The sequence below is a fragment of the Monodon monoceros genome, unplaced genomic scaffold, assembly GCF_005190385.1.
Source record: "Monodon monoceros isolate NGI ecotype Baffin Bay Population unplaced genomic scaffold, NGI_Narwhal_1 Super_Scaffold_7, whole genome shotgun sequence".
NCBI lineage: Eukaryota > Metazoa > Chordata > Mammalia > Artiodactyla > Monodontidae > Monodon > Monodon monoceros.
The window spans coordinates 54,839,827-54,861,667 of record NW_021703784.1 but is presented as its reverse complement, the minus strand read 5'-3'; the positions used below and the strand labels follow the sequence as shown (position 1 = coordinate 54,861,667).

Genomic DNA, 21,841 nt, shown 5'->3' with positions numbered 1-21,841 from the left:
AGGCCAAGAATCAGGAAAGTATGAAGGTAGGAGTGTACTTGAAGTTTTTAAGGAATGGCTAAGAAGTTAGTATGGCTGGAGTGGAGTGAGTGGTTTGAGATTGTGCTCAGCAAGCATGACAGAGACAGGGGTAAGGGAATTGAGGATCAGGGCAGCAGAGGAAATGACCTGGGGAGACAGCAGGTGATAGTCAAGGGGTGGGTGGCATGAGGATGAGATTTTGGGAGGTAACACAAAATTGGAAGCATCTAGTGGACAAGGACCCCCAACTTACTCATTTTTCTATTTTCCAATGTCCCTAGCACAGTGAAGTCCAGTAAGTATCTACTGCAGTAACTGGAATAATCCACCGTTGATAGGCTGGATGGTGGAGATGTGACTCCAAAATATATGTCAGAGTCCTGATTTCTTCCCAGATATATTTAGCATAGAACGATTAATGGTGAATGTATAATTTGACTTTTTAATCTCTGGCTTCAGCTAACCATACCCTCCAAACCATTTGTTAACTTTTGGGAACTTTTTTTTTCTTTTTTGTTTTGGTTCTGGGGGAAGTTAGATCCTTAATATTGTCGAAGGGCCATTGGTTAATTTAAACTAAAATAATTGAAGCAATAAGAATGGAAGTAACTAAATTCTCTCAATTGGATTTTGTACATACACAAAAGTAGAGGTGAATTGTGTAATGAACACACATGCACCATCTTTAACAATTATAAAGTTAGTTATTAGTTTAGTTTAGTTTTGTTTTGTTTTTACAAGAAAGGAGTTTTTACTTTTATTAGAAAATTAAAAATCTCGTGGTGCGAGGAAAAAGAGTGATAGCTAGTTCGTATGTGTTTTGAAATATCTCTGTATGTGTGTTTCTTTAATAAACAATTAACTATTCACTTGTGATTCAGGTAGTTTATTGGATGCATTGTATATGTTGTTTCTCATCCTGATAGCAATGCTGCAAGGTGGGAGATATTCCTGTTTTATAGTTAAGGAAAGCAGGGTTCAGAGAGGTTGAGGAATTTACTCTAGGTCGCAAAGCTGGTGGTGACTGGTAGAACCGATGTTCGAGAGCTCGAGAGCTCTGCTCTTTCACAGCACTGTGCAGCCTCCATTACATCAGTGATGGGCCTTATAAGTGAATAAACAAAGTTCTAGAGCAGCGGTCCCCAACCTTTTTGGCACCAGAGACCAGTTTCTTGGAAGATAGTTTTTCCACGGACTGGGCGGTGGGGGTGGAGGGGTGGAGGGATGGTTTTGGGATGATTCAAGTGCATTACATTTATTGTGCACTTTATTTCTATTATTATTACATTGTAATAGATAATGAAATAATTATACAAGTCACAATAATGCAGAATCAGTGGGAGCCCTAAGCTCGTCTTCCTGCAACTAGGTGGTCCCATCCGGGGGTGATGGGAGACAGTGACACCCGAATGTTGCTTATGTGTGTTGCTTATGTCCAGTCTACTCCATAAGATGCAGCTTAATTGTCATTTGCCACTCACTGACAGGGTTTTGATATGAGTCTGCAGGCAGTTGATTTATTATGGTCTCTGTGCAGTCAGTCCTCTCTGCTAATGATAATCTGTATCTGCAGCCGCTTCCCAGCGCTAGCATCACCGCCTCAGCTCCACCTCAGATCATCAGGCATTAGATTCTCATAAGGAGCACGCAACCTAGATCCCTCGCATGCGCAGTTCACAGTAGGGTTTGCGTTTCCATGAGAATCTAATGCTGCTGCTGATCTGACAGGAGGCGGGGCTCAGGCAGTAATGTGAGCAATGGGGAGCGGCTGTAAATATAGATGAAGCTTCACTTGCTTGCCCGCTGCTCAGCTCCTGCTATGTGGCCTGGTTCCTAACAGGCCACGGACCGGTACCAGTCTATGGCCTGGGGGTTGGAGAGCATGTATTTTTAGGGAAAGCATGTGACAGAGTTATCAGAACCAAAACTTCTGTTGGACTTGTGACTGCCTGAGGTATTTTTAAATCTTTGGGAAAAAAGTGAACAATATAAATACTTTTTATGAGTTACTGGCCTGAGGGATTCTCAAACAAGTATATGTTCTAGTTGAATTGTGACTGAATGAATTAACATTTCATCTGTGTGTGTGTGTGTGTGTGTGTGTGTGTGTGTGTGTGTGTGTGTGTGAGCGAGAGAGCGAGAGCGAGAGAGTGAGAGAGGGAGAGAGAGAGAGAGAGAGAGAGGGAGAGAGAGAGGGAGAGGGAGAGGGAGAGGGAGAGGGAGAGGGAGAGGGAGAGGGAGAGGGAGAGGGAGTTGGCTCCTCCTCCTCTTGCTATGCCATCTTATCTTACCTTGTGTTAAACTTCATCATCATTTTCTAACCTCTGTCTGGTCAATTACATAATTTGGAGAGAGTCTAAGATAATTGACACATGCAATTATAGGACCAGGGAAGAACAGGATTCTATGGAAACATGTAGGAGTATCATTTATCTCAGTTTGAGGAGGGTGATTAGGAAAGGTTTCTAACAGTAAGCAATTTCTAAGTTGAGACATGAAGGATGAATAAAGGTGAATGACTGAGGGGGAAGAGAGTTTATTGGGGTGAGGAATAACTACTACTTATAAATTTAGTGTGCAATTCCTGAGAGTTATCTTGTATGTTTTGGGAAAATTGGAACAGCTTTTATGAATTCTTAGTCATGTTTCTTGTGACTATGCATTTGCTATTGACTGATAAAAATAGTGATAACTTGTTTGTGTTTTGAAAATTTTCTATGTATGTGTGTTTCTTTAATAAATAAGAAGTATCAATTGAGCAGTGTTTTAGAGAAACTGCCCAGGTAATAAATAATAATTTTAGATTCTCCTGGAGGTAAACTTTTCAAAGCTATAAGTATCCTAATATTCTGCCACTGTACTTTCAGTGAATAAGATATAGGTCCCTAAATTATGTTAGTATACTTGAATAATTTGTTCCATCTAGAAAATGGGCTGATATGTATAGGTTAAATATAAATAAAAATCATCTGGCTTAAAAAATTTTTTTTATTATTATTTTTTAAAAATTTTATTTATTTAATTTTTGGCTGTGTTGGGTCCTCGTTGCTGTGTGCAGGCTTTTTCTAGTTGCGGTGCGCAGGCTTCTCATTGTGGTGGCTTCTCTTGATGTGGAGCACGGGCTCTAGGCGCACGGGCTTCAGTAGTTGTGGCACGTGGGCTCAGTAGTTGTGGCTTGCGGGCTCTAGAGCACAGGCTCAGTAGTTGTGGCGCATGGGCTTAGTTGCTCCATGGCATGTGGGATCTTCCCGGACCAGGGCTCGAACCCGTGTCCCCTGCATTGGCAGGCGGATTCTTAACCACTGTGCCACCAGGGAGGTCCCATGGATTTTTATAATAACATTATCGGGCAGTAGAGTCTTTGAATGTGTGGCAGATTGTATCTGTTTCTGAAAGGACCAGCTCAGGAATGATTGCTCATTGTCTGGCAGCTATTTTATAAAAGCATAAAGGAAGGTCATTGTAATGAGAGGATTGACAATAGGCTCTACTGTATTAACGTTGTATTAGTTTAGAACAGAAACCCAGGCCATCTATTCAACCACAAGAAACAACTTCAAAAGACTACTTCCCTTCCAAAGGCTTTTAATTAGTTTTAGAATGAAGTATTTAAGAATAATTAATATAATAACTGCCCCCCAAATCATCCCACCCCTTATGCAATATGGCCCTTCGGATACATTCACCAGGTCTTTCTTTTTTTTCACTTTGGAAAGGGGTGGTTATTTCATGCTTTTTCTGCTGAGAAGTTGATATTATACTCATTCATATTTTAGAGCACATATATTGATACTTTTGTTGAGAGGTGATCTTACACATAGGGTAGTAAGTGGCTGTCTTTTCAGGTGGTTGTAATCTTCCAACTCCTGCTCTTTAGGCTTTAGCGCCTGAAATGACATCGTGAAGAGATATCTTTATTTGTTTTACTTCTGTAGGTGTCTCTTTGTAAGATGCTGTATTTTTTCCATTATTGGGTCTTAAAATTTTTTTGTTCTATTACTTTGTATTGAGATATAGCACATATTACAGTAAAGGGCACAAATAATAGCCTGATGACTTTTCAAAGGGAACGGATCATTTAACCAGATCAAGAAGCAGAACATTATCTTGTGTTCTCCCTGTAGTTACTACCTCCTCCCAAAGAGCACCACTACCTTGACCATAGATTAGTTCTGCTTGTTATTGAATTTTTGTATGGCATATGCTTTTTTGCTTAGCATATTTGTGAGATTCATACACATTATTCATTAATTCTATGTGTACATGTCCATTAATACATATGTGTATGTATTTCTGTTAGGTATATCTTTAGGAGTGGAATTAAGTGCCGGGTCATAGGTTATTTTCAGCTTTAGTAGATACTGCTAAATAGTTTTTCAAAGTGTTTGTGCCAGTTACATCCCTATCAGCAGTGTGAGGTTTTTAGTTGCTCCACATTCTTGTCCAAACTTGATATTATCTGTTTTGAAAATTTTAGCCATTCTGGTGGGATAGTGGTATTGGATTATGATTTTAATTTACATTTCCTCATATACTATTCTAATTGATCACCTTTTCCAGTGTTTATTAGATACTCTTTTTTAAAAAAAATTTTTGGCCACGCTGTGCAGCATGCGAGGTCTTAGCTTCCTGGACCAGGGATTGAACCCGTGCCCCCTGCAGTGGAAGCACAGAGTCTTAACCACTGGACCGCCAGGGAAGTCCCTACATATTCTTTTTTTTTAATTTATATTTTTATTTTTATGAAGTGCCTGTTCTGGAGAAACATGCCAATTAATGCCAATTAAGAATAAACGAGTTCTGTGCAAGGATTTGACTTTTTTAAAAATAAGTTTATGGGATGTATTCAATCTAATTTAATAGTTTATGTAGTCCTTTTTTCATGCTTCCTGTTTTTGATTATCTAAGGATTTGTGCAGTTGGTTTGTTGAATTCTCCTCTACCCTGTTGTTTCACTCATGCTCTGTGAGTATATAGCATTTTTGTGATCCCAGTTCAATGTGGAGAGGGACTTCTTGTAGACATGAGTACGGCCTGGGTCTGGGCTTTGAATTATGTTCTTGTCTCCCTTTAAGACTACCAAAACCAAAATGTCAAGTTTATATAGGTCGGCAAATGCCTTTAAGAGAAAAACCCTCTAGATTTACACTTTGGGTTCTAGCTTTCCTTTTTGGCTTGGAAAATCTTTGGTGATGATGGTGGTTATTATTATTTTAAAAATATTTTAGCCAGCATCTTTAATTGTTTTCAGTGGGATGATTGTCTAGCCTGCCATTATCAGAAATGGATGTTTCCCTTCCATTCATTCCTTGGGCCATGTGTTAAATCTAGTCTTGCTGTTTCACAGTTACCCATCATGTTTTACCCAAAATATTATCTTTCCTTATTGCTTGTATTTTTCAATAAATTTTTCTAAGAATAACTTTGGCTTCTTAAAATAATTAAGACTACCTTCAAAGAAAGATTTGCTATTATCGAATATTTCAGTGTATATTTCCTACAAACAAGGACAGTCTCTTACATAATCACATTAAAATGATTAAAATCAGGAAAGTGTAACATTGACACAATACAGTTATTAACCACAGTCCTTCATCCTCCACCCCCAGCTTAATTGAGGTAGAGTTGACAAAAATTGTATATATTAAGGTGTACAATGTGATGTTGTGGTATACATATATATTATAAAATGATTAACCAAAATTAAGCTAATTAACATACCTATCACCTCATGTAGTTACTGTTTTTTGTTTGTTTTCTTTTGGTAATGAGAAAACATTACTCTCTTAAGAAATTTCAAGTATACAATGCGGTATTATTAACTATAGTCACCATGTTGTCATTAGATTTCCAGAATGATTTCATTTTGCAAAACTGCAACTTTGTACGTTTTGGCCAACATCTCCCTGTTTCTCCCAACTTCAACCCCTGGCAACCACCGTTACACACCCTGTTTCTATGAGTTTGACTTTTTTAAAAGATTCCACATGTAAGTGATATTATGCAGTATTTGACTTTCTTTTTCTGACGTACTTCACTTATCATACTATGCTTCAGGTTCATCCATGCTGTTGCAAATGGCAGGATTTCCTTTTTTAAGGCTGAATAATATTCCATACATATATATGCTACGTTTTCTTTATTCAGTCGTCTGTTGATGGATACTTAGGTTGTATCTATATCTTGACTATTATGAATAATGAACATGGGAGTGAACATGAACTGGGAGTGAACATGGGAGTGCTTCTCTATCTCTAAGACACTGTTTCATTTCCTTTGGATATCCACCCAGAAGAGGGTTAACTAGATCATATGGTAGTTCTATTTTAAATTTTTTTGAGTTACCTCCATGCTGTTTTCCAACTGGTTGTACCAATTTTCCTTTCCACCAATGAATTCCTAGTCCTTATTCAGATACTGTCAACTCTCCAGGACTCAATTCAGAATCACTCTGTCTTTAGTTGTCATGTTGCTTTATTCTTCAGTTTGGATGGTTCTTTAGCCTTTTTTGGGGTGTTTTTGACTTCAGCATTTAAAACCATACAGACCAGTTATTTCATAGACTGTCTTTCAATTTGATTGACTGATGTTTCCTCGTGATTAGATTCAGGTATGCATTTTCGGCAGGAAAACTATAGCTGTAATACTGTATTCTTTTCAGTGCTTTGGTTTAGAAGGCGCCTGTTGTTGGTTTGTCCCAATATTGAGGTTAACTTTTGTCAGTTGATTAAGGTAGTGCCTGTCAGGTTTCTCCACTGTGAAGTTACAATTTTTCCATTTATAATTAATAAGTGATTTGTTAGGGAGAAACTTTGAGACTTTATATATCCTGCTTCTTATCAACTGTTCGTTTACCAGTTTTAGCATCCATTGGCAATTTTCTCATTCCCATCTTTCAGACTTTTATATTTATTAATTGGCATTCTGTCTTTATTTCCCATTTAATTAATGATTAATTAATTATTAATCTATATCATTATGAATTCAAAGATTCTTATTTTTATTTCAATGGGTTATAATCCATTACTGTCATTATTTATTTTGTTGCTTAAGTTATCCCACATTGGGTTAGTGAAAGCCCTGTGAATTGATTCCTCTTTCCTTTTGATATGTCCACATCATTCTTTGAGTACTTACTTACATTCTGGCACGAGATGTTCCAGACTCATTTTGTACTCTTCCTGCCACAGCCCTGGAATCAGTTTTCTCCCGAAGGAACCCTTGGTTCCTTTTAGTGAGAATGCTAAATAGACAGCAAGATCTGAGCATGCTCATTGTTACTAGTGTGCTCATTACTTCTAGACTTTTTAAGGGACTGAGCTAGGAAATACACACACACACAAACACACACACACACACACACACACACACACACCCTATATCTTTTGCTCTGTCTGTCTATCTGTGTATCGATCTATCTTTTAAAAACCATGCATTCATACCAACATCTCCATTTTCAATCCAACTGAACTCAGTTCATTTGTAACTCCATTCTCTGACAGTGAAAAACCTGGCTTCCACTGTCGTCAACATCTTTACTCATGCTTAGAATACACAGAAAGTGGCTTTAGAATTGCTAATCCTTACCACTATAAGAAGCAGACCTATACATTAGAGTTCAGTGTTTACAGTTTTTTTTCCCTGAAGTAAAAGCCATATACAATGAAATGCACAGATTTTAACTATGTAATTTGCTGAGCTTTGATAAGTGCATACATACCTGTCAAGATATGTACATTTCCTATCATTCCAGAAAGTTCCCTTGTGCCCAAGCCCTCCCCCCACAAAAGGAAATCATTTTTCACCACAGATTTGTTTTGCCTCTTTTAGAACCTCATATAAATGGAATCATCATGCAGTATGTATTTTTTTTTCATATTCTATTTCACATTCTTGCCTTGCCTTTTCAGCTGTACTTCTTTGCATTGATTTTTTTAATCTTTGCTTTAGGGATTACTATATGTACGCTTAACTACTTCATGTAAAACAGGAGAACCTGGCAACAGTATCGTTCCAGTTGGCCACCTTGTCTCATTTGTGCTATTACTTTCATATTTGTGAACCTATATATATGTTATAAAACCCTTTATACAGTTATAGCTTTTGCTTTAAACAGACATATATGATATAAATAAAATAAGAAAAATACTTGGTCTTTTATATTTACTCCATGTTTACCATTGCCAGTGCTTTTTATTCCTTCTTAAAGATCCAGGTTTCTATCTGGTGTCATTTCTCTTCAGCCTGAAGAACTTCCTTTAGCGTCTCTTGTAGTACAGGTCTGCCTGGTTATTCCTAGACCTTAATGTTTATCTTCATTTTTAAATGAAACTCTACCCCTATCTAGAAGGGTTGCTAAAACAATTATGGTGGGATAGAGACTGGGGGTCATGTAAGAATGGAGTTCTGTTTATCTTAGGTTGAAATTCTTGGATGGTGTGGAATCAGAATAAAGCTGATTGCACAATGTGTTTATTGTGTTATTATCATACTATTTATCGATAATCTTTTGGTGTCCTCAAACATCCATTTTGGTTAATTGGATATTCATTCACTCATTCAGCAAATATATATTTTTAAATTAATTAATTAATTTATGGCCGTGTTGGGTCTTTGTTGCTGCGCGCAGGCTTTCTCTAGTTGTGGCAAGCAGGGGCTACTCTTTGTTGTGGTGCACAGGCTTCTCATTGCGGTGGCTTCTCTTGTTGCGGAGCATGGGCTCTACGCCCGTGGGCTTCAGTAGTTGCAGCATGTGGACTCAGTAGTTGTGGCTCATGGGCTCTAGAGCACAGGCTCAGTAGTTGTGGCGCATGGGCTTAGTTGCTCTGTGGCATGTGGGATCTTCCCGGACCAGGGCTCGAGCCCATGTCCCCTGCATTAGCAGGCAGATTCTTAACCACTGCGCCACCAGCAGCAAATATTTATTGAGCACATAGCAGGTACTTTTCAAACTTTGGGGATCTTGTGGTAAACAAATCAGGCAATGTTTCTATCAGAGCTTTTATTTTAATGCAAGGAAATCAGACAATAAAAATATACAAGTGAAAAAGATAGATCAGACGTAAGTGCCATGAAACTGGAAGTCATGTTCCCACTCCTGAAATGTCATCAGCCAAACCCACAAAAACACATACATCAATATATCCCCTAAAACAAAAACACTGCCCTAGTCTGTCCCCACTTTGGTCAGGAAGAAAAACTGCCACAAAACAAAGACTAGTTACCCTTATATGAGGACCTTTTGATTTACTGATTTGTGTAATATGAAAATTGATAATTTAATGAAATTGATTATAGTTACATTCAGCAATGAAAGCCCTAACATTTAATGTAAGGGAAATAAATGAAAGTAAGTAATCGATGCATTGTAGTTCATGTCTATTGATAATATTAAAGCCCCTTAACTTTTTCACTTTTCAGAGAATGTTTCAACTATCTGGATAATCCTCTTAATGAAAAACAAAGTTCTTTCAGAGCATAAAGTTGACCATGCCATTCTTAACCTTAAAACCTTTCAGTGGCCCCACGTCTTGTACACAGTAAAGTACCACCTCCTTGGCAAGGAGTCTCGTGTTGGTCTCTCCAGCTCTGCGTCCTGCCGCTCTTGTGTTGTGTGCTCCAGCAGTTATCTTAGTTCCCTGACCACACTGTGCTATTTCACACCTCTGAGCCCTTGTATATTATTTTCCCTTTGCCTGCAATTCCTTATTTTAATCTGGTGAACTACTGTTGTCCTATAAAAGCCAAGTTTAATAGCCTGTGTGCTGTCTTTCCCCTGTGCCTTCCAAGTTTATTATTCCCTCCTGTGCTACTTTGTAACCTTTTGCATATTGCACTTTTCATGAAACAGTGTAATTATTTAAAGAAAGGTTTGAATCCAGCAACAAGTTGGAGGTACTTTGAGGGCATTGTGTATAAGTTGCTTCTTAATAATTGTGTATTGTGTTGAATAAATAAATGAATTACCATAGGAAGCCATGTTAATGAGAGATTAGAATATATGCTCCTTCTATTGACTATAATAAAGCAGAGAAATTAAAAAGTACCGATATCACCCTCTTTATGTTAATTGGAATGTCTTCTTAAGTTTGCAATTTAGTATATTTATAAGTTCTTTTGGTTAAAGAACAAAATGATGTACAACCTAACTGAAATAACTGTAAACCGTAAACATTTAGGGTCTTCCTAAAGCATGTTTTCATTTCCATCAACAGAATCCAACATGGCGGAGTCTTGATTTTGGAATAATGCCGGACCGTCTCGATACATCTGTGTCTTGTTTCGTGGTGAAGATTTGGGGTGGGAAGGAGGACATCTACCAGCTGTTGATTGAATGGAAAGTCTGTTTGGATGGGCTGAAATATTTGGGTCAGCAGGTAATTTTTACACTGCAGTTTCAAGTAGTTGTCTTCTCTAAATGAACAGTCTAGCTTTTTCTGTTGAATCTTCTGATTCTACATTTCCTATTATAAAGAGAGACCCTTTATGATTGTTCACTTACTTACAGAAATGTGAGTCATTGCCAGGTTTAAAAAATGACTGAAAAAATTTATGAAGAACTGCCTTAAGCTGATAATTTAAGAGGATATTTTTTTGGGGGGGGCAGGTAGAAAAGCATATGCTTTCTCATAGCACTCTGCTTGTTCTGTCTTATTGGATGTTTCCCCTAGAATCTGAAAATTAAGTTGAAAATAAGCACCTCTCTTATGACCAGTAGAGTGGGGTTATTCCAAGAATAAGAAGAGCTTCTGTTTATTGAGCACAGGGATGACAAATGCCTGGCTTATATACTGCTACCCATTCCCCATGACTGATGTAGTTAACTCATCATAGCACTCTTCTAGCTGAGCTCAGAAGTAGCTCCATAATCCTCTCTAACACAGTGTCCCAGGATGCAACTAGAAATATATCAGAATTGCATCTGAAATGAAACCTGTTTGCCATTCCCAGACATAAGTAATTACAGTTAATATTTATAGTGACCTTGTGAAAGTTGATATTATTGCCCATAGTTTCCTGATGGGAAAATTGTGCCTCAGAGAATTTAAGAAACTATCAAGATAACACTGCTAGGTGGAGCTGGGATTTAAATTAGGCCTGACTTAAAAATTCTCTTTCTGCTGTACCACACTGGTATATACATGTAGTCCTTGGTAACCACTCAGCCCACATTGGAATAAATGCCATTTCTATTTTGTGATACCTGTGGGACTACTGATAAAGGTAACCCTAAAATGTTAGTTATATCTACAAACATCCTTCATATTTTTTACTATTTATTCAGTGTATACTTTCTGGTATGTTTCTGTTAGAGAAACAATTCTACATTTTTCTTTTTCAGATTAAAAAAAAGCAAAACAGCTCTTCCCTTATTTTGCATACTATATTTTGTGTTCTTTTATAGTGACCAGAACAATGCATGCAATGAATATTTTGCTTAACTAAATTCTAACCTGCTACAAACTCTTTTATTTTTATTTTTTTTCTTTTGTTTTAGGGCTGGTCTTAATTAAAACTCATGAAGTAATGACTTGTGGCTTAGGGTTTTTCTCCTCTCCTTTAGTACCAAATGCTTGTTGCCTTTAGCCTGGCTAACCAGCCCTGCCCTGAGGCACATACTCTTTCTATCTTGCTACATGCCGGAGTTGGCTCTCTGTGTATAGATTATGATATTAAGCACTTGTTTATGTTGTGTGGGGGTGGGGCTTCTTAACATTAGAGTTGCAGGGCTATAGGCTTGTAGGGGAGGGGTTTTTTTTGGCCAGAGAAGATGGTCTTCATCATGCTTTTCAGTTCACACATTCCTTAGGTGGTTGTCTTCTTAAAATACCCAGCTGTGCTTATGTCTAACTTACCCTAATTTCAGAGAGTTAGCATTCAGGTGTCTTCTTAAAAAGTTGGTTATGTTGGTATCGCAGAGAACAAGAGAAAGAGAAAACATTTTTCTAAGCCAACTAGACGCTTAATATCCTTGTAGAAAGTCACTTATGAAATAGGTATAACAAGTAACAGGCTACTAGAAAATCAGATATAATAGAATTACAAATTTTTAGAGGAAAGCAAGGCTAAGATGTGTTAGGTTAATAGCCAGAATCACTGAGGTTCATTGATTGGTCATCTGCTTTCTAGCAGGCATCGTTCTTAGTGTTAAGGATCCAGAGATGAGTCAGATAAGGTTCTTAGACCCGGTAAACTGATGATCGATGAATAGCTGGAAAGAGAGCTATGGGAGTATGTTTAAGAGGTATGTAGACAAACCTGGATAGAGTCAGGGAATGGATGACTTTTGAAAGAAATTTTTTTACAGGTTAGGTTTTTTTGAGGTATAATTTACATACAATAAAATTTACCCTTTTAATGTATACAGTTCAATGAGTTTGACAAATGTATGAAGTAAGTAACCATCACTACAATGAATAATGCTGCTGTGAATATTTAAATATAGGTCTTTGTGTTGATGTAAGTTGTCATTTCTCTTGAATAAATATCCAGTATTGGAATTTCTGGTTCTAATGGTAAGTGCTATGTTGAAATTTATAAGAAACTGTGAAACTCTTTTTTCAGGGTGACTGTCATTCTGCCTTCCCATCAGCAATGTATGATAGTTCCTTATCTTTGTAAGGGCTTATTATTGTCAGTCTTTTTAATTTTCACTATTCTGATAAAGTGGTATCTCATACTGATTTTAATTTTCCTAATGATGAAATGATGTTGTGCATTTAAAAAATATGTTTATTTGCCATCAATCCCCCTACCTTTTTTTGTGAAATGTTCATTCAGATCTTTTGCCCATTTTTTATTTGCTTGATTGATTTTTTATTATTGTGAGTTGTAAAATTTCTTTAGGTGTTCTGTATGAGTTAGTCCTTTATGAGATATATATTTTCCAAATATTTTCTGCTAATCTGTGGCTTGTCTTTTCATTTTTTTTAAGTGTCATACTTTTTTTTTTACATGGATCATCATAGCATCTTTCTTTTTCTTTCTTTCTTTTTTTAACGTCTCTATTGGGGGATAATTGCTTTACAATGGTGTGTTAGTTTCTGCTTTATAACAAAGTGAATCAGTTATACATATACATATGTTCCCATATCTCTTCCCTCTTGCGACTCCCTTCCTCCCACCCTCCCTATCCCACCCCTCCAGGAGGTCACAAAGTACCGAGCCGGTATCCCTGTGCCATGCGGCTGCTTCCCACTAGCTATCTGCCTTACGTTTGTTAGTGTATATATGTCCATGCCTCTCTCTCACCCTGTCACAGCTCACCCTTCCCCCGCCCTGTATCCTCAAGTCCGTTCTCCAGTAGGTCTGTGTCTTTATTCCTGTCTTACCCCTAGGTTCTTCATGACATTTTTTTTTCTTAAATTCCATATATATGTGTTAGCATACGGTATTTGTCTCTCTCTTTCTGACTTCACTCTGTATGACAGACTCTAGGTCTATCCACCTCATTACAAATAGCTCACTTTCGTTTCTTTTTATGGCTGAATAATATTCCATTGTATGTATGTGCCACATCTTCTTTATCCATTCATCCGATGGTGGGCACTTAGGTTGTTTCCATCTCCGGGCTATTGTAAATAGAGCTGCAATGAACATTTTGGTACATGACTCTTTTTGAATTTTGGTTTTCTCAGGGTATATGCCCAGTAGTGGGATTGCTGGGTCATATGTTAGTTCTATTTGTAGTTTTTTAAGGAACCTCCATACTGTTCTCCATAGTGGCTGTACCAATTCACATTCCCACCAGCAGTGCAAGAGTGTTCCCTTTTCTCCACACCCTCTCCAGCATTTATTGTTTCTAGATTTTTTGATGATGGCCATTCTGACTGGTGTGAGATGATAGCTCATTGTAGTTTTGATTTGCATTTCTCTAATGATTAATGATGTTGAGCATTCTTTCATGTGTTTGTTGGCAGCCTGTATATCTTCTTTGGAGAAATGTCTATTTAGGTCTTCTGCCCATTTTTGGATTGGGTTGTTTGTTGTTTTGTTATTGAGCTGCATGAGATGCTTGTAAATTTTGGAAATTAATCCTTTGTCAGTTGCTTCATTTTCAAATATTTTCTCCCATTCTGAGGGTTATCTTTTCGTCTTGTTTATGGTTTCCTTTGCTGTGCAAAAGCTTTGAAGTTTCATTAGGTCCCATTTGTTTATTTTTGTTTTTATTTCCATTTCTCTAGGAGGTGGGTCAAAAAGGGTCTTGCTGTGATTTATGTCATAGAGTGTTCTGCCTTTGTTTTCCTCTAAGAGTTGGATAGTGTCTGGCCTTACATTTAGGTCTTTAATCCATTTTGAGCTTATTTTTGTGTATTGTGTTAGGGAGTGATCTAATCTCATAGTTTTACATGTACCTGTCCAGTTTTCCCAGCACCACTTATTGAAGAGGCTGTCCTTTCTCCACTGTACATTCCTGCCTCCTTTATCAAAGATAAGGTGACCATATGTGCGTGGGTTTATCTCTGGGCCTTCTATCCTGTTCCATTGATCTATCTTTCTGTTTTTGTGCCAGTACCATACTGTCTTGATTACTGTAGCTTTGTAGTATAGTCTGAAGTCAGGGACCCTGATTCCTCCAGCTCCGTTTTTCGTTCTCAAGATTGCTTTGGCTATTCGGGGTCTTTTGTGTTTCCATACAAATTGTGAAATTTTTTGTTCTCGTTCCGTGAAAAATGCCATTGGCAGTTTGATAGGGATTGCATTGAATCTATAGATTGCTTTGGGTAGTATAGTCATTTTCACAATGTTTATTCTTCCAGTCCAAGAACATGGTATATCTCTCCATCTATTTGTATCATCTTTAATTTCTTTCATCAGTGTCTTAGAATTTTCTGCATACAGGTCTTTTGTCTCCTTAGGTAGGTTTATTCCTAGATATTTTATTCTTTTTGTTGCAATGGTAAATGGGAGTGTTTTCTTGATTTCACTTTCAGATTTTTCATCATTAGTGTATAGGAATGCCAGAGATTTCTGTGCATTAATTTTGTATCCTGCTACTTTACCAAATTCATTGATTAGCTCTAGTAGTTTTCTGGTAGCATCTTTAGGATTCTCTATGTATAGTATCATGTCATCTGCAAACAGTGACAGCTTTACTTCTTCTTTTCCGATTTGGATTCCTTTTATTTCCTTTTCTTCTCTCATTGCTGTGGCTAAAACTTCCAAAACTATGTTGAATAAGAGTGGTGAGAGTGGGCAACCTTGTCTTGTTCCTGACCTTAGTGGAAATGCTTTCAGTTTTTCACCATTGAGGATGATGTGGGCTTGTCACATATGGCCTTTATTATGTTGAGGAAAGTTCCCTCTGTGCCTACTTTCTGCAGAGTTTTTATCATAAATCGGTGTTGAATTTTGTCAAAAGCTTTCTCTGCGTCTAATGAGATGATCATATGGTTTTTCTCCTTCAATTTGTTAATATGGTTTATCACATAGATAGATTTGCGTATATTGAAGAATCCTTGCATTCCTGGAATAAACCCCACTTGATCATGATGTATGATCCTTTTAATGTGTTGTTGGATTCTGTTTGCTAGTATTTTGTTGAGGATTTTTGCATCTATGTTCATTAATGATATTGGCCTGTAGTTTTCTTTCTTTGTGACATCCTTGTCTGGTTTTGGTATCAAGTTGATGGTGGCCTCGTAGAAGGAATTTGGGAGTGTTCCTCCCTCTGCTACATTTTGGAAGAGTTTGAGAAGGATAGGTGTTAGCTCTTCTCTAAATGTTTGATAGAATTTGCCTGTGAAGCCATCTGGTCCTGGGCTTTTGTTTGTTGGAAGATTTTTAATCACAATTTCAATTTCAGTGCTTGTGATTGGTCTGTTCATATTTTCTATTTCTTCCTGATTCAGTCTTGGCAGGTTGTGCATTTCTAAGAATTTGTCCATTTCTTCCAGGTTGTCCATTTTATTGGCATAGAGTTGCTTGTAGTAATCTCTCATGATCTTTTTTATTTCTGCAGTGTCAGTTGTTACTTCTCCTTTTTCATTTCTAATTCTATTGATTTGAGTCTTCTCCCTTTTTTTTTTTTGATGAGTCTGGCTAATGGTTTATCTATTTTGTTTATCTTCTCAAAGAACCAGCTCTTAGTTTTATTTATCTTTGCTATTGTTTCCTTCATTTCTTTTTCATTTATTTCTGATCTGATTTTTATGATTTCTTTCCTTCTGCTAAGGAAGGGTTTTTTTTGTTCTTCTTTCTCTAATTGCTTTAGATGCAAGGTTAGGTTGTTTATTAGAGATGTTTCCTGCTTCTTAAGGTGGGCTTGTATTGCTATAAACTTCCCTCTTAGAACTGCTTTTGCTGCATCCCATAGGTTTTGGGTCGCTGTGTCTCCATTGTCATTTGTTTCTAGGTATGTTTTGATTTCCTCTTTGATTTCTTCAGTGATCACTTCGTTATTAAGTAGTGTATTGTTTAGCCTCCATGTGTTTGTATTTTTTACAGATCTTTTCCTGTAATTGATATCTAGTCTCATGGCGTTGTGGTCGGAAAAGATACTTGATACAATTTCAATTTTCTTAAATTTACCAAGGCTTGATTTGTGACCCAATATATGATCTATCCTGGAAAGTGTTCCATGAGCACTTGAGAAAAATGTGTATTCTGTTGTTTTTGGATGGAGTGTCCTATAAGTTGTTTTTGGATGGAGTGTCCTATAAGTCCATCTTGTTTAATGTATCATTTAAAGCTTGTGTTTCCTTATTTATTTTCATTTTGGATGATCTGTCCATTGGTGAAAGTGGGGTGTTAAAGTCCCCTACTATGAATGTGTTACTGTCCATTTCCCCTTTTATGGCTGTTAGTACTTGCCTTATGTATTGAGGTGCTCCTATGTTGGGTACATAAATATTTACAATTGTTATATCTTCTTCTTGGATCGATCCCTTGATCATTATGTAGTGTCCTTCTTTGTCTCTTCTAATAGTCTTTATTTTAAAGTCTATTTTGTCTGATATGAGAATTGCTACTCCAGCTTTCTTTTGGTTTCCATTTGCATGGAATATCTTTTTCCATCCCCTTACTTTCAGTCTGTATGTGACTCTAGGTCTGAAGTGGGTCTCTTGTAGACAGCATATATATGGGTCTTGTTTTTGTATCCATTCAGCCAATCTGTGTCTTTTGGTGGGAGCATTTAGTCCATTTACATTTAAGGTAATTATCGATATGTATGTTCCTATTCCCATTTTCTAAATTGTTTTGGGTTCGTTATTATAGGTCTTTTCCTTCTCTTGTGTTTCTTGCCTAGAGAAGTTCCTTTACCATTTGTTGTAAAGCTGGTTTGGTGGTGCTGAACTCTCTCAGCTTTTGCTTGTTTGTAAAGGTTTTAATTTCTCCATCAAATCTGAATGAGATCCTTGCTGGTAGAGTAATGTTGGTTGCAGGTTTTTCTCTTTCATCATTTTCAGTATGTCCTGCCACTCCCTTCTGGCTTGCAGAGTTTCTGCTGAGAGATCAGCTGTTAACCTTATGGGGATTCCCTTGTGTGTTCTTTGTTGTTTTTCCCCTGCTGCTTTTAATATGCTTTCTTTGTATTTAATTTTTGTCAGTTTGATTAATATGTGTCTTGGCGTATTTCTCCTTGGATTTATCCTGTATGGGACTCTCTGTGCTTCCTGGACTTGATTAACTATTTCCTTTCCCATATTAGGGAAGTTTTCAACTATAATCTCTTCAAATATTTTCTCAGTCCCTTTCTTTTTCTCTTCTTCTTCTGGAACCCCTATAATTCGAATGTTGGTGCGTTTAATGTTGTCCCGGAGGTCTCTGAGACTGTTCTCAGTTCTTTTCATTCTTTTTTCTTTATTCTGCTCTGCAGTAGTTATTTCCACTATTTTATCTGCCAGGTTACTTATCCATTCTTCTGCCTCAGTTATTCTGCTGTTGGTCCCATCTAGAGTCTTTTTCATTTCATTTATTGTGTTGTTCATCATTGTTTGTTTCATCTTTAGTTCTTCTAGGTCCTTGTTCAGTGTTTCTTGCATTTTGTCTATTCTATTTCCAAGATTTTGGATCATCTTTACTATCATTATTCTGAATTCTTTTTCAGGTAGACTGCCTATTTCCTCTTCATTTGTTAGGTCTGGTGCATTTTCATCTTGCTCCTTCATCTGCTGTGTGTTTTTCTGTCTTCTCATTTTGCTTATCTTACTGTGTTTGGGGTCTCCTTTTTGCAGGCTGCAGGTTTGTAGTTCCTGTTGTTTTTGATGTTTGTCCCCAGTGGCTAAGGTTGCTTCATTGGGTTGTGTAGGCTTCCTGGTGGAGGGGACTAGTGCCTGTATTGTGGTGGATGAGGCTGGATCTTGTCTCTCTAGTGGGCAGGTCCACATCTGGTGGTGTGTTTTTGGGTGTCTGTGGCCTTACTTTGATTTTAGGCAGCCTCTCTGCTAATGGGTGGGGTTGTGTTCCTGTTTTGCTAGTTGTTTGGCATAGGGTGTCCAGCACTGTAGCTTGCTGGTCGTTGAGTGAAGCTGGGTGCTGGTGTTGAGATGGAGATCTCTGGGAGATTTTCACCCTTTGATATTATGTGCAGCTGGGAGGTCTCTTGTTGACCAGTGCCCTGAAGTTTCCTCTCCCACCTCAGAGGCACAGCACTGACTCCTGGCTGCAGCACCAAGAGCCTTTCATCCACACGGCTCAGAATAAAAGGGAGAAAAAGTAGAGAGAAAGAATTAGTAGAAGTAGGAAGAAAGAAAGAAAGAAGGAAAGAAGAAAAGAAGGAAAGAAAGGAGGGAGGGAGGGAGGCAGGAAGGAAGGAAAAAAGAAAGAAAGAAAGAAGATACAGTAAAATAAAATAAAGTATAATAAAGTTATTAAATTAAAAAATAATTATTTAGAAAAAAAGGACGGATAGAACCTTAGGACAAATGGTGGAAGCAAAGCTATACAGACAAAATCTTACACAGAAGCATACACATACACCCTCACAAAAAGAGGTAAAGGGGAAAAAATCATAAATCTTGCTCTCAAAGTCCACCTCCTCAATTTGGGATGATTCGTTGTCTAAAGGAGGGAAGGAAGGGAGGGAGGGAGGGAGGGAGGGAGGAAAAGTATAATAAAGTTATTAAAATTAATTATTAAGAAAAAGAATTAAAAAAAAAAACGGACGGATAGAACCCTAGGACAAATGGTGGAAGCAAAGCTATACAGACAAAATCTCACACAGAAGCGTACACATACACACTCACAAAAAGAGGAAAAGGGGAAAAAAATCATAAATCTTGCTCTCAAAGTCCACCCCCTCAATTTGGGATGATTCGTCTATTCATGTAGTCCACAGATGCAGGGTACATGAAGTTGATTGTGGAGCTTTAATCCGCTGTTTCTGAGGCAGCTGGGAGAGATTTCCCTTTCTCTTCTTTGTTCTCACAGCTCACAGGTGCTCAGCTTTGGATTTGGCCCCGCCTCTGCGTGTAGGTCGCTGGAGGGCGTCTGTGTTTTGCTCAGACAGGACGGGGTTAAAGGAGCCGCTGATTCGGGGGCTCTGGCTCAGGCCGCGGGGGAGGGAGGGGCATGGCGTGCGGGGCAGGCCTGCGGCGGTAGAGGCCCGCGTGACGTTGCACCAGCATGAGGCGCGCCGTACGTTCTCCCGGGGAAGTTGTCCCTGGATCCTGGGAACATGGCAGTGGTGGGCTGCACAGGCTCCCCGGAAGAGGGGTGTGGATAGTGACCTGTGCTCGCACACAGGCCCCTTGGTGGCGGCAGCAGCAGCCTTAGCGTCTCCCGCCCGTCTCTGGGGTCCGCGCTTTTAGCCGCGGCTCGCGCCCGTCTCTGGAGTTCCTTTAAGCAGCGCTCTTAAACCCCTGTCCTCGCGCACCAGGAAACAAAGAGGTAAGAAAAAGTCTCTTGCCTCTTCGGCAGGTCCAGACTTTTCCCCGGACTCCCTCCCGGCTAGCCGTGGCGCACTAATCCCCTGCAGGCTGTGTTCACGCCGCCAACTCCAGTCCTCTCCCTGCGCTCCGACCGAAGCCCGAGTCTCAGCTCGCAGCCCCGCCCACCCTGGTGGGTGAGCAGACAAGCTTCTCGGGCTGGTGACTGCCGGTCGGCATCGATCCTCTATGCGGGAATCTCCCCGCTTTGCTCCGCACCCCTGTTGCTGCGCTCTCCTCCGCAGCTGCGAAGCTCCCCCCTCCGCCTCCCGCAGTCTCCGCCCGCGAAGGGGCTTCCTAGTGTGTGGAGACCTTTCCTCCTTCACAGCTCCCTCCCACTGGTGCAGATGCCGTCCCTATTCTTTTGTCTCTGTTTTTTCTTTTTTTTTTCTTTTGTCCTACCCAGGTACGTGGGGAGTTTCTTGCCTTTTGGGAGGTTTGAGGTCTTCTGCCAGCATTCAGTAGGTGTTCTGTAGAACTTGTTCCACGTGTAGACGTATTTCTGGTGTATCTGTGGGGAGGAAGGTGATCTCCGTGTCTTACTCTTCCGCCATCTTCCCAGCCCCTCCCTTTTTCTCTTGATTATTCTGAATAGAGATTTATCAGTTTTATCAGCTTTTCAAAGATCTAGTGTTTGGTTTTGCAATATTGTGTTTTATAAGAAATATATATATATTTGATGCACAGTTCTTGGCTCACTTCTAGAACTCTTGGAATTTCCTAAGTGTTGAGTGTGACAAAGGTGTCTTTTGTTATGTTAATGAGGTGACTTTTGAAAAGCACCTAAGGGTGGGGGCTGGTTGCCTACGGTGCAACCATGTGATAAGAGGATTAGAGGACTGGAACTTTCAGTCCCTCTCTTGGGAGAGGAGAGGGATTGGAGGTTGAATCAATTGCCAATGGTCAATGATTTAATCAATCATGCCTGTGTAATAAAGCCTCCATAAAAACTCCAAAGGATGGGGTTCTGAGAGCTTCTGAGTTGGTGAACACATAGAGATTGGGCAGTATGGTGCACTTTGAGAGGGCATAGAAGCTTTGTGCCCTTTCCCCATACCTTGCCCTATGCAGCTCTTCTATTTGGCTGTTCCCTGAGTTACATTCTTAATAAACTGGTGATCAGTAAGTAAAATATTTCTCTGAGTTCTGCGAGCCACGCTAGCAAATTAATCGAACCTGAGGACTAGGTTGTGGGAACCTCTGATTTACAGTCAGTTGATCAGAAGTACAGGTAACACCTGTACTTGGGATTGACATTCTAAATTGGAACCTCTAATCTGTAGCCAGTTAATTAGAAGCACAGATTGCAATCTGGGTTTTTGACTGGCCTTCCATGTGTGTGGGGCAGTCTCGTAGGACTGAACCCTTAACCTGTGGAATCTGATGCAGGCCTGAGAGCAGGACACCCTGCTGGTGTCCAAGAGTTGCTTATTGTTGGTGTGGGAACTACCCACCCACCCCATTGAAATTGGGTTGCAGATCACCGAAAGAGGTTTCACTTATTATTGTTATTTTTTTCAATTTCATTGATTTCTGCTTTTTTTCTTTTTTTAAAAAATATTTATTGGGGCTTCCCTGGTGGCGCAGCGGTTGAGAGTCCGCCTGCCGATGCAGGGGACGTGGGTTCGTGCCCCGGTCTGGGAAGATCCCACATGCCGCGGAGCGGCTGGGCCCGTGAGCCGTGGCCGCTGAGCCTACGCGTCCGGAGCCTGTGCTCCGCAACGGGAGAGGCCACAACAGTGAGAGGCCCGCGTACCGGGGGGAAAAAAAAAAAAAAATTTATTTGGCTGCGCCAGGTCTTAGTTGCAGCATGTGGGATCTAATTACCTGACCAGGGATCAAACCTGGGGCTCCTGCATTGGGAGCGCAGAGTCTTAACCACTGAAGCACCAGGAAAGTCCCTCGTTGGTTTCTGCTTTTACTCTTATTATTTTCTTCCTTTTGCCTGCTTT

At 39.2% G+C, this 21,841-nt stretch overlaps 1 protein-coding gene across 2 annotated transcripts in view; it reads left to right on the top strand.

The window, feature by feature from the left end:
- UVRAG (UV radiation resistance associated) overlaps window positions 1-21,841 on the top strand; it is a 317,590-nt gene that overhangs the window by 39,456 nt on the left and 256,293 nt on the right. For both annotated transcript variants that reach the window (XM_029209194.1, XM_029209195.1), the window contains one exon: window positions 10,236-10,397. In XM_029209194.1, coding sequence (XP_029065027.1) covers window positions 10,236-10,397 — 162 coding nt within the window. The remainder of the gene's footprint in view (window positions 1-10,235; window positions 10,398-21,841) is intronic.